This window comes from Ipomoea triloba, chromosome 13 (assembly GCF_003576645.1).
Source record: "Ipomoea triloba cultivar NCNSP0323 chromosome 13, ASM357664v1".
In the NCBI taxonomy this organism is placed as follows: Eukaryota; Viridiplantae; Streptophyta; class Magnoliopsida; order Solanales; family Convolvulaceae; genus Ipomoea; species Ipomoea triloba.
Genome location: NC_044928.1, coordinates 30,142,808 through 30,155,094, shown reverse-complemented (window position 1 = coordinate 30,155,094; position 12,287 = coordinate 30,142,808). Strand labels below are relative to the sequence as shown.

The window sequence follows — 12,287 nt, the reverse complement described above, 5'->3', positions numbered from 1 at the left end:
TTTTTTTTTTTTTTTTTTTTTTTTTTTTCTCTAAACGTTGTTGATTGAAGTTGCGTAAATATCTCGTGGAAAAGTAAACATTCTTCAATGCTTCAGATCGGTGGAGTTGCATTGACTGATGGCCTTATTCCTGCTGTCGAGGAAAGGTTTGTTCAAAATCCCGTTTTCTAACAACTCAATGCTGCTATTGAAGTCATATGTTGGTGTAATAGATCAAAAAGGATCCTTTTGATCGCCTTTTTTTTTATCTTCCTGTTTTTCACTTTCTCACAGAGTTTTACACGCGATCCCTTCGCATGAAGCAATTGACACAGTCGAGGTTGGTTAAACTCTTACATTCACATTCATTGTGACATTCCTTTGATCAAGAACATCCATGTAGCTGGTGGATTATACATACTAATTCCTTCATTCGTCATTTTCACGACCTCTTTAGGTATTGCAATCTAGAACAAACCCCTCTTTTGTATCGTGGAAAGGTGGAGCGGTGAGTAAACTCTTCCAAATCCCTTGTTTCATCGTTTTTATGATCCAGATCGAATGTTATTGTAGTTGTTGATTTCTTACTACTGTTGCAGGTTCTAGGCATTCTCGATTTCACTCGAGACGGGTGGATTAATCGAGAGGACTGGATCAGAAGCGGAATAGACACAAGAATCAGGAGGAAATACAAGGATTCTTATTATCTTCAGGCACATACAATGGCGTACATAAATTCATAGCCTTTCTGCTTGCAGAAGTTGCAATAGTTTCATTGTACTTGCAGTCATATTCATAACAGTGATATTCAAAATTTTACTATTTAGTAAGATTCATCAAGTAGAAGTGCAATGCAGCGTGTGGATATTGAACAAAATAGCGTGCAATCGTTTCTCACTCGTCATTCAGCGTTGAGGCTTTGACGGAACTATTACTGCCATTTCTTTGTTAGGCTGGAAACCAGTTACGCCAACTTTTAGGCAAATTATATATGGATCAGGATCTACTTTGTATGGTAGACTCTGATCCAAAAATGACCTTCAAATTCTGTATCTGTAGGCTGTAGCTAGTACTGTCAAAGCGGGGTCTGACCCATTTGGCCAACTCCATCGCGGGTCTAATTTTTTATGGGCTTTTGCAGGTCGGTCCACCAAGCCCACAAGCTAGGGTTCAGGTAACCCTAACTTGCCTCACGTAGGTTGATGGGCCTCACGGGCTTTATATATAGGGCTTAGCCCGTTGGTTGACCCGTGATCCGTGCGGGTCGCGGGCTTTAGTGGGTCAAGTCCGTTAGGCCCGCTCTTTTGCTAACCAAATATTTTTGTAGTCCTAATATGCCTCACTGTGGGGTGGGTGTAGGTTAGTCCACGGCTTCGGCCCACTTTGACAACCCTATTTGTAGTTGATACATTATGTATTTGCAGTTGACAATTTTTGTACTTGTAACTATCACATTATGTGCAGAAATTGTTAACTGTCGGTACAAAATATGTTAACTGAATGTACAAAAATCGTTAACGGTAGGTACAAACTAATTACGGAGTACTTTGTAGCTAAACTTATGTAAAAAATTGTGATATTTCGCCTATCTATGTTCAAAAAGTCGATACAACATTACAACTAGCATATACTTTTTTTTTTTTTAATTAGAATTTTTTTATTCCATTAATGTTCCTGAATAGTAACACATATGCGAAAAACATGGTTATATGCTCATATTCGTACGACATGAACAGAATCCTTAACATGGGATTCCTTGACCATTGACCCAATATCTTTTAACACTTTATTCCACCTTTACCCTCCACACCCGCTATAAATACTTTCCCCATTTTCCCTCTCTCCCCAAACTCCTTTCCATGGCGGAGAGCAACAAGTACTTGTTACCGGAGCGGCGGCAGCCCAGCCGGTTGCAGCGGCGAGCGCCGTCGTCGATACAGATAAACCGCGCCGCCGCCGCGCATTGGAACGTGGCGATACCGCTGCTGTCGCCGTTGGTTTCGTCGCCGGAATCCAGCAATAATTTGACGGCGGCGATTAATTTGTACTCTAATTCTAGTAGTAATAAGAAGGACGAGGTAGCTAGGAAAGAGCCGGAGAAGGCGCCGGGGCCGGCGCCGGCGGTGTTGAAGAGGTGGCAACACCCGGCGATGCCGTTTTGCCAAGAGCAGGCTCCTCCTTTCGTGCCGTTTGTACAGCATACGCTGATTGATTATCAAAAGTTTTAGTTTTTAGTTTTCAAAAAAAAAAAAAAGTTTTAGTTTTTATATTTTCAGTTATAATTTTGATGGATATATATATATATATATATAGTTTGTGTTCATATTTTCCCAACTTTGGCCTTTTTTGTATTGAATTTGGGTGGATGAACATTTGAACCATAACATATTAAACTCGGCTCTGAATTTTTGAAAGTTAGTAATTAGATACAATAACATATTAATTTAGTGCATTAAAGCTCAAAATCCTAATTATGACCTGTTATAACAGGTCAGTTCTGGCGATATTCTAGAAGGAATTAACCAGCAAGTCACCGAAAAAGGCGACTAAACCGAAAGCCTTTTCTGTTGTTGGAGATGGCGAGATGGCGACCAGTTTGGTCGCCTTTTCCGGCGACCTATTGGTTAATCCGTTGCCGGAATGTCGTTGGAACTTCACTAACCTGCTATAGCAAGTTACAATTAAGGTTTTGAATTTTGATGCACTAAATTAATATGCTAATGTGTCTAATTACAACTTTTAAAAGTGTGGGGACCTAATTGACTTCTTACACAAAGTTATTAGATGATGTATTTGACCATTTTTCTGTGAATATTTAATTAATTAATAACTTTGAATAGAAAGAACTTTTGAGGAAAAAAATCAATTAAGTTGGTTAAACAGGTATAAAGTTATAAATTCAACTCTTCAATCCGTAAGAATTGTCTATTATTATTTTTAGTTTGAACCGATATGATTAGTTTTAGACATCTTAAATTGGATTAGTTATCTCATTGTAATCCTTTTTATCGCAATCGGACAATCTAGGCTAGAGTCATAATGCACTCTTCACTAATAGTACATTTTCGAGTAGCAACTCTTATAAATCCAAGATACCCTACGAAATCTTATACTGTATTATGGTTTACTCAAATTAAGTGTTAGGAAAATCAGTTTAATAAAGTTTAGTATAAACACATCACTATTTTCCCTTCGTCTATTGCTTCTTCTTTCAATTTATAGAGCCTTTTCCTTCATTATTTCTGAGTTTTTCCTCTTTACATTAAGTGCTACAAGTTTTAATATGTTCTAACTATTCAAAAATATTGGTTGAAGCTTTTGCTTAGGTTTATCTCTCCCTTTTAATTAATAAATATATATATATATATTCATAAACAAATTCGAACACTCTAATATATACAAGTTAATAAGATGAAGTTATATAAAACGATAATTGATTGATTGGACATTATCTTGCCTTTATTGATGTTTCATCACATGCATTAATGTCACTTTGTTGTTGTCCACTCCACAATTTCTTATTCACACACTTGTGCAGCTGTGCTTGTCTACAAACAAAACATTAAGAATATCCATAAAGAAAAAGTTGTATGACTTTACCTATCTACAACTCATAGTCACCGTCTAAGATATATCTTGAACTCGACTAAAAAAGTATTGACAAAAATTAAATTTATATATTTTTATACGAGAATGTCTAAGATATACATATCGTGAACTCGACTAAAAAAGTATTGACAAAAATTAAATTTATATATTTTTATACGAGAATCACATTCATTACGCTAATCCTAATTGAGATATAGAACTCAAACCTGAAATTTTCTTATAGAAAGTAACAATGATGCCACCAAATTATAAGATATTTGATAGAAGAATCACGTCCTACTAACTAGTACACTCTTTCTGGCTGTATCTATCTATCATTATTGATTTTGTTCAAAGAGACAACACACAAAGAATCCAGGCTTGTTCCATTTGATTTGATTCTTGAAGAATTAGATCCAAGATATTTTTTTTTTTGAACCAATTAAAGAATAAGCCCACAATGTTCGAAGTTTGAACATCACTTTCATGTAACCCCAATTCATAATCCCACTAGTTAAGAATTTTATTACGTAAGAGAATCAATTAGAACAAAGTTGCATTTTATAACCACATATCTTATTCTTAAGAGAACACATTTTGATCCTTTAAATGTACTTTTTGACTTCTTAAGATTTTTTTTAATTAATAATTTATATTTCCAACCATGGGTGAACAGAAAATTCAACCATATATCATTTGATGAATTATTTGATCGAAATTTTTTTACGACCATTATTAATAAATCATAACATAACCATTACATACTATACCGTGTTAAATTATAATTATCCCTTTTAAAATATACCCATTGGGGTGGGTCTGCCTAATTAAGGGAACACTTGGTCAATTCAAGTTGAGAAACTCCCATGCATGTAATATGTATGCTGTTACGCAAAGTATTGTTTCAGTTAAACCAAACCCAAAGTTAGCAATTTTAGGTCTATAATTAGGTTACTTTTTGGACGATCAGGGAAACTCGTAATCACTATCTGAGAGTGTGTACTGAATAAATTTTATTCTTGTGTAATAACACAAGGGGAGGTAAATCACACTAGAAATAATCTAAAATTAGCAATTTCATGTCTATAATTAAGTTACTTTTTGGGTGACGAGAGAAACTCGTAATCTTTATTTGAGAGTGTGCATTGAATAAACTCTGCTCTTGTGTAATAGCACAAAGAAGTAAACCACACTAAAAAGAACACAAAGTTAGCAATTTTAGGTCTATAATTAGGTTGCTTTAATTTGGCTAATTAAGGTTACGTGGTTGGTCACCTTCCATTTCTCTTTTTGTGTTGGCTTCATTTTGTTGTCCATATTAGTTTTGTCTTTGCAATTTGCAAAACAGATCAAACCAACTACCACAATTTCATCAATTTCTCTAAATTGAAATTTTAAAATCCATCTGCAAATACATATTTATAGTGGTTATGTGTAGATCTTTCAAAACGGGTCGGTAAGACGGGCCCACCAAAGCTCACCTCGTCAAGATTGCGGGTTAGGTGGAGCAGGCTAAAAAACCCGTTATAATACATGCTCTGATTTTTAGAGCCCGCCTTGTCCTCTTGGCAGCGCGAAACGGACTAGCCCGACGGGTTAAGCCTTTTTGACAACTCTACTTATGTGATAGACGGTAGACTTGAAACTTCTATTTTTATTTTTATACCTCTCTATTCCTTTTAAATTCACAAAAAAGCACATTAACCTTTGTGTCCAAACTCCAAAGCCTTTAATCTTTATGCATAAATTTTTTTTAAAAAAAACAAAAACAATTACCCTGAAAAGGATTGGCCATGTGGATGAAGTATGATTCTTGTACTTGAAAATTACGAGTTTGATTTTTACTAATATTTTATTGATCAAGTTTGTAGTACAGAGTTTTTCTTACCTACTTTGTCACAAGAAAAAAAGGAAAATATTCAATTCCAATTTGGATTACAATCTTCAACTAAGTATTAAATTGAATTGTTGAATTATTTTCATCTAGGTTCTTTTTTCAAAGTCTCACCTCAAACTTTCAAAATAATCTTCTTTATTTCCACTCTGATATTAGACTTGGAAGATTCCACATTCTTCCTCCTAAATCAGTCTAAATTCTTAATAATTAAAATAAATTTCAAAGTTTGTTTTCAAAAAAAAAAAATTAAAAAATTCAAAGAAAATAATACGGAGTACTATATTTGTTTGATTGAAAATCAGAATGAATTAAAAATTTTAGACCACGGTTAAGGTACCGCGAGATCGAGGCATCGAGCTCTAGCAATTGTAGTGTAAAGTTATTCAACTTTTATGTTCCTTGTTGGTATTACCTTACTAGGCACTGATTTTTTTTTTTATCTGAGTAGTAAATTATGAACAAGAACACATGATCAAGCTCTAATAGCTGCAATGTAAACTACATTTAATGTTTTAGGATCCTTGTTGGTAGTTGGTACTAGACACTAATTCTTTTACCTATTAAGCTATGAGTTATTCTGATTTATCTATTCACTATCTTCTTGGATTGGAGTGGTCTATAATATAGATCCCCGAGCTAAAAACTTGTAATCTAGTGACATCAAGTTGCTTCTCATATATGAGGTTATTAGTTTGAGCCTTAGTAAAGAAAATATTAACTCTTTATGTTTAAGTAGATTAAGAAATTAATTATGAACAGATATTGCACTCCGAATAAAAAGTTTAAAATTATAAATTTGTTTTGAACTCAAAAATAGTAAAATTAGAATGTAAACTCATCTTCCCCACAAACACTCTGCACCGTTATCTCCTACATGGCTACATGAATTCGAGTCTAAGTTCCTTTCAAGCAGAGCTTCCACCACGGCATTCATGGTGGGAAGGTCATATCAAGCGTGCAATCTGGGTAATCTCAAGTTCCAGTCTTCTAGATCTAAACTAAAAATCTCCAGATCTGAAGTAGAAAATTCGTGACAGTCAACTAATTGTCATCTCCATGCACATTTCAATTCTCTATATAAACCACAATTTTGGGCACAAAAGCTAAAAAGCCATTCATATTTAAGCACTCCCTTCTTGTTTCCCTCCACTCTCTTCTTGTACCAAGATGCTGAAGCTTAAAGCTTGAAGCTTGAAGCAATCAATTTCGCCTAAGGATTGATTGCATTTCTTCCCAGTTCCACATTGCGCACTGTCAATGAGTCTCGTTTCCAGGATTCCTTCAAGCCCTCATTTCTCCTCCCAGCTCCCTTACTCGAAAAATCCCGTTTTTTTGAGAGTTTTCTGCATTCAATGTGTCTGGGAGAATAATAGCCCGCCAGGTGTTTGAGGAAAGTCCAGGGCTTTCTCAGTTTTCGAATTTGGGGAAGCAAAGTCGAAATGGTGGCGGAGCGTTGGCTGTTGAGGATGGGGAATCAGGTGAGCAGTAATGTTAAGCACGCTTTACTTCTCGAGAATTCGAAAAAATTGAATTCCAAGAAACAGGTGATAGGCATACTTTCTTTTGAAGTTGCTAGTGTAATGTCCAGGATTATTCAGCTGTACAGTTCTTTGTCTGACCATGAGGTGCATAAGCTCAAAAATGAAATCTTGAAGTGTGTAGGGATAAGAACTCTGGTCTCTGATGATGAAACTAGGCTGTTAGAGTTAGCCCTTGTTGAGAAACTGGATGATTTGGGTAGAATTTCTAGTGTGGTGTCTAGGTTGGGGAAGAAGTGCTCAATCCCTGCATTGCAGGGGTTTGAGCATGTGTATGGGGATGTTACTTCTGGGGCTATTGATGTGAAGGAATTGGGGTTTTTGGTTAAGGATATGGATGGCATGGTTAGGAAGATGGAGAGATATGTGAACTCCACGGCGAGTTTGTATGGTGAGATGGTGGTGCTGAATGAATTAGAAGTGGCGACGAGGAAGTTTCAGCATAATCACCATGAGGAGAGTAGGAAAGCTTATGAGCAAAAGTTGGCTTGGCAGAAACAAGATGTGAGGCACTTGAAGGATGTTTCGCTTTGGAATCAGGATTATGATAAGATCGTGGAACTGTTAGCTAGGACGTTATGTACTGTTTATGCCCGGATTAGTACTGTTTTTGGAAATAGAATTGTGAGGAAGGTTTTGTTGAGTTCAGTCGGGAGTACTCAATTCGAATACGGTGGAGGTTTGCACCAGGCGAAATCTGGTCAGGTTGATCGAGAGTGCATGCCTTTTGACACAACAAAACGAGTTATGAGCAAGAAGAATAACTGCAGCCATTCAGGCGGGCATATTGGAAGAAGAACCGTAGAGAGGAGGAATGCTAGCTACCATCCTCAGAATGGGTTGCAAAGAAGTGAACCGGGATTTTTTTGTCCAGATGATTTCAATTTTGCCTGTGGAATGGGACCGGGAAGGTTATTTATGGAATGCATAAGTTCAAGTTCTGCTTTGAAGGATGACGACGATGATGATGATGTTGGTACTAATAATGGAACCAGTCAGAGATATTGCAGCGTTTCGAGTGGAATGAGGATGGAACAACCAAATTTCCCGGGTTGCTTTTCTTGTTCCTCTAGTGATGTTCCTTTCAGTGGTCAGGGCAGTATGAGCAACAATGCAAGGTTCGGACCGAGAAACAAAGTTACGCTCTACACTTGCCCTAGAACCGTTGGAGGCTCTGCTTTGGCGTTGCACTATGCAAACGTCATAATTGCCATAGAGAAGCTGCTTTGCTACCCACATCTAGTTGGCGACGAAGCTAAGGACGATTTATATCAATTGTTGCCATCAAGCCTAAGAAAAACCTTGAAGGCTAATCTGAAGTCTTATATGAAAGGTTTGGCAATATATGATGCACCTCTCGCCCACGATTGGAAACAGAGGCTCGACGAGATTCTGCAGTGGCTAGCTCCACTGGCATATAACACAATCAGGTGGCACAGCGAGCATAACGTCGAGCAGCACGAAATTGTCAAAAAGACAAACGTACTCCTGCTCCAGACACTGTATTTTGGCAACCTCGAAAAGACAGAAGCCGCAATCTGTGAGCTGCTTCTAGGCCTAAATTACATATGCCGGTATGAGCACCAGCAAAACGCTTTGCTCGACTATGCAAGCAGCTTGGATTTCGAAGACTGCGCAGAGTGGCAGTTGCAAGTCAGAGCTTCTCTTCATAACTAGGTACACAGTTTATGTTTATAGTTTCTTAGCTAGCTTCATTTGTTTGATAAAAGTAGAATAAATCAGATGATAATAGGTCAAACAGGGTGACAGTATCAGAATTCAGAACCTTGGACATTAAGGATGTCTAAAGATAATTATAATCTTTCATTGCTAGTTATGAATACAATGTAGCATTGTATCTTGTATATATATGCTCTTCATATATGAATCAGCAGATCTTCTCATCTTCCTCATGATGGCCACTTAAAGGCATTATAATCTCTTTCGGTTTCAATGATCGAAAAATTAGATTCAGATCAGTTAAAAATATGATTTTTTTTTTTTAAATAATGAGGGAAACTTGTAGTCACTACTCGAGGGTTTCAAAAACAAAGACAGACAGAAAAACGTGGATGAACAATTGTATTTGAAACTCTCTCCTTCAGCCAGGGTTTGAATCCCACCAAAGATAATCTTCGCCGGTTATTTGGGTGAGTAGCTACACTTGAAAATTCTCCTCCGGCCACATGATGGGGGTTTGAATCCTACCATAGACAATATTTGTCGGATCTACTTGGGTAAATAAATGAAAAAACACAAATGAATAGTACTCTGGATAAAGGTTTTGTCAATCAGACATGGCCTTCTTAGTGTAATTTACCTATGATGTATTGTTTGTGGGCTCGATTAGTTTCTATCCGGCCTGTGGGATGTAGATATCAACGCAGTATGTAAAAGAAATAAAAATCACTGTACTGAAGGCAATAAACCATGTTTGTTACATCCTTTAATTTACTCTTAGGTTTCAACTAATGTTTGTTGAAGCATAATGGGAGTTGGTAACATTTATCCAAACCACATTAGTATCAATGATTTGGAAAAGGAGCTGTCAAAAGCTCTATTCACTAATAAAAGAAAGCAAGTGTATCTTTATTAAGGTATGGCTTTTACCAAGGATCACTAATTGATTCTTGTTAGATTGAATAGTATGGGAATTAATTACCAATAATGCAGCGTGGGTCTCTTCCAACTTAATCATCGGATTCAAGCCCTGGGGGTGCAAGTACCAAACAACCCATGAAGAAATGCTTTGTCATTTTTTGAGATCCTACTCGATACAAATATGATTGTTAGTCTCAGTGTATATATAGAGTTCTAGTGTACCTTGGCTATTGTTGCAATGTTATTTTTCACTACTAGTGGTGGTCAAAAAAGTTAAAACATTAGTTTAAGAAAATTTTAGACAACTTTTTTAGTGGTCAGAAACATGTTTTTGGCTGTTGTATGTCGAATCAAGTTGTATATTACATATTTTTTTGTTTTAAATTTATTTTTGTCATTCTTGGAAATTATACAAAGAGACTTTGAAATTAAAAGCAAATCAAATTGTTGGGTGGAAATATATTTGCTAGTTAATGGTACAATTATGGAGGATTTGAAAGTGATGGCATGGGGGGTTGTGTAGTGTGTATTAGGTTGCAGAAGTAGCTTTCAAGTGCTCATTTTTGGAGTTGTTTCTGTTTGTCATGGCTTCCTACATGGATTATGATGGTGAGATGTGACACATAATTGTATCAACTTTCTAATCATGTTTTCATGTTACATCTTCTTCCACCTTAACTTGTACTGTTTTTTGGGTGTGAAAAATGGGTTACTTTGTGGGATGGTTATTTTTGCTTTTTTTGATAACCCATGTTTCACGGATTTGCGAGAAGCGGTAAATCAATTTAATCTATTCTCGTCTAATATAGTTTCGAGACTCAGATCAATACCAAAATGTACATTTCTGCACACAGAGAGTCAAATATAAATTCTCAATATTTGTGGCAGGAATTGAACTCCAACCCTGTTGCTGGAACTTGGAAACAAGTTTTAAGTGAGATTTTTCATTCACTAAACCAATGTCATAGAGGTATGCATGTTTTTATTTAATTTCTTGGTTGAAAATGATAATTTTATTTGTATTAATGTTGGGCGGAGTCCAGTATCCTGCTATCGAAACGTGACGCTAACTGCTATGTAAGTATAAGGAAATAAAGTTGTGATTTCGCTATTAACTATATCTTTTGACGTAGTAGTAAACTCCTGCTATGTAGTTGAGCCTGACAGGTACAGGAAGGGAGTGCGCAACTTGCTAAAACGCATACAATTTACGTTACAAAATTTACCCCTAGTCAATTTACTATGAAAGGTTGCGATATATACTTGACTTAGTTACATTACATGATACAAATTTTAGTACAAGTAACATTTGGCCTTTTGCTGCAATAGTGCAATGGACTCACCTTGTACAACGGAGTATATAATAAGCTTGATTTAGTGAAACATTTGTTAAGAAAATGTCAAGTATTTGTTGATGAAAATTGAAAATGATGCATTTGTTGTTTTGCACTGTTTGATAGCATGTGACACATCAGCTACATGCCTCAATATTCAAGATTCTATTTAACGATTTTGGCATTTACACAACTAACCAAAATTGGAAAAACAATATGCAAGCAAATGAAAATGTGACACGTTGTGAGATTAAATAATTTTAAAATTATCAATAGTTCTTTGATACAATGAACAAATAAAGTAATAGAAGAGAACTTTGAAATCAAATTTACTACTAAAACTAGAGTTAACTTAGTACTAAATTATTTTTCAAAGGTTTTTAAAGTTGACGAATAATGATTCTATGGGTGTGTTTGGTAATCAGGAAATGACTTCTGAAAAATGAGTTATTTTTCAGAAATCATTTTTTTTGGGTAAAGAAATCATTTCATTTTCAGTGTTTGGTTACATTCTGAAAAACTATCTTGATGTGTTTGGTTTATTTTCTGGAAATTAGTAGAATTGTATAATTAAACATTTTAATTATTTTATTTAAAATATAAAAATATTTATAATAATATTATTTATTAAAAAAAACCTTTGGTTTTTGCCGAAAACCAGAACAATGAGACCTGTACTCTGGTTATTGCCAGAAACTAGATCAAGTTTTAGCAGAAACCCTACTCGTCAATGTAGCTGTGGACTATGAAAAATGATTTACGTTGATTTCGATTTTCCAGACTCTTCCAAAAAATAAAAATCTGAAAATGATTTCTAGAAATTATTTTCCGAATTTCTAAACACACCCTAAGAGAGAGAGAAGAACGTCCTGAGCATCTAAATTAGGTAGAACATAATTTTTGTATCTATTTGATATTTTTAGTACAATTTATCTACTTCATATATTAGTGATTGTAATTTTTTTCATTATCAAAATAGGAAGAAAAGAAAAAAAAGGACAATTCGAAAAATCTAATCAAGCTAAAAAGGTTAACGGTTTGAAGAGTGGGTCAATCTGCCTTTACCTACTGTCGGAACATTTGTATATCTCTGTCAATCTATCATATATTGGATTGCAGTAGTACAAAATATGTAATTTTGAGATTAGAATCTTTTTTATTTATTTATTTTTTGCAAAGAGATTAGAATCTTTTTATTTTTGAATATGTAGTGTGATGCAATTTGACATGATATTGGTAATATTTTTAATTAAAATGTAAAAATAGTATACTTCTTAATATTACATTATATATATATATATATATATATATATATATATATATATATATATATATATATATATATATATA

At 35.1% G+C, this 12,287-nt stretch overlaps 3 protein-coding genes across 3 annotated transcripts in view; all 3 read left to right on the top strand.

Moving 5' to 3' along the window:
* Positions 1-881, top strand: part of LOC116002443 (actin-related protein 9) — an 8,617-nt gene extending 7,736 nt beyond the window's left edge. Inside the window, exons 16-19 of the mRNA XM_031242583.1 lie at positions 97-146; positions 274-319; positions 437-487; positions 579-881. Of these exons, the coding sequence (XP_031098443.1) occupies positions 97-146; positions 274-319; positions 437-487; positions 579-722 (291 nt within the window). The 3' untranslated portion in view covers positions 723-881. The remainder of the gene's footprint in view (positions 1-96; positions 147-273; positions 320-436; positions 488-578) is intronic.
* A 939-nt stretch (positions 882-1,820) lies between these two features.
* LOC116002888 (uncharacterized protein At4g14450, chloroplastic-like) lies at positions 1,821-2,360 on the top strand. The gene has a single exon (XM_031243073.1). It carries the CDS (start codon positions 1,839-1,841, stop codon positions 2,205-2,207), a length of 369 nt encoding a protein of 122 aa, XP_031098933.1. The 5' UTR covers positions 1,821-1,838; the 3' UTR covers positions 2,208-2,360.
* Positions 2,361-6,304: 3,944 nt separating this feature from the next.
* Positions 6,305-8,911, top strand: LOC116003194. Its single transcript, XM_031243355.1, has one exon. It carries the CDS (start codon positions 6,904-6,906, stop codon positions 8,677-8,679), a length of 1,776 nt encoding a protein of 591 aa, XP_031099215.1. The 5' UTR covers positions 6,305-6,903; the 3' UTR covers positions 8,680-8,911.
* Positions 8,912-12,287: the final 3,376 nt, after the last annotated feature.

Excerpts from the sequence above, each read along its gene's own strand:
- LOC116003194 (XM_031243355.1), top strand. The coding sequence starts at position 6,904 with ATGGTGGCGGAGCGTTGGCTGTTGAGGATGGGGAATCAGGTGAGCAGT.
- LOC116002888 (XM_031243073.1), top strand. The coding sequence starts at position 1,839 with ATGGCGGAGAGCAACAAGTACTTGTTACCGGAGCGGCGGCAGCCCAGC.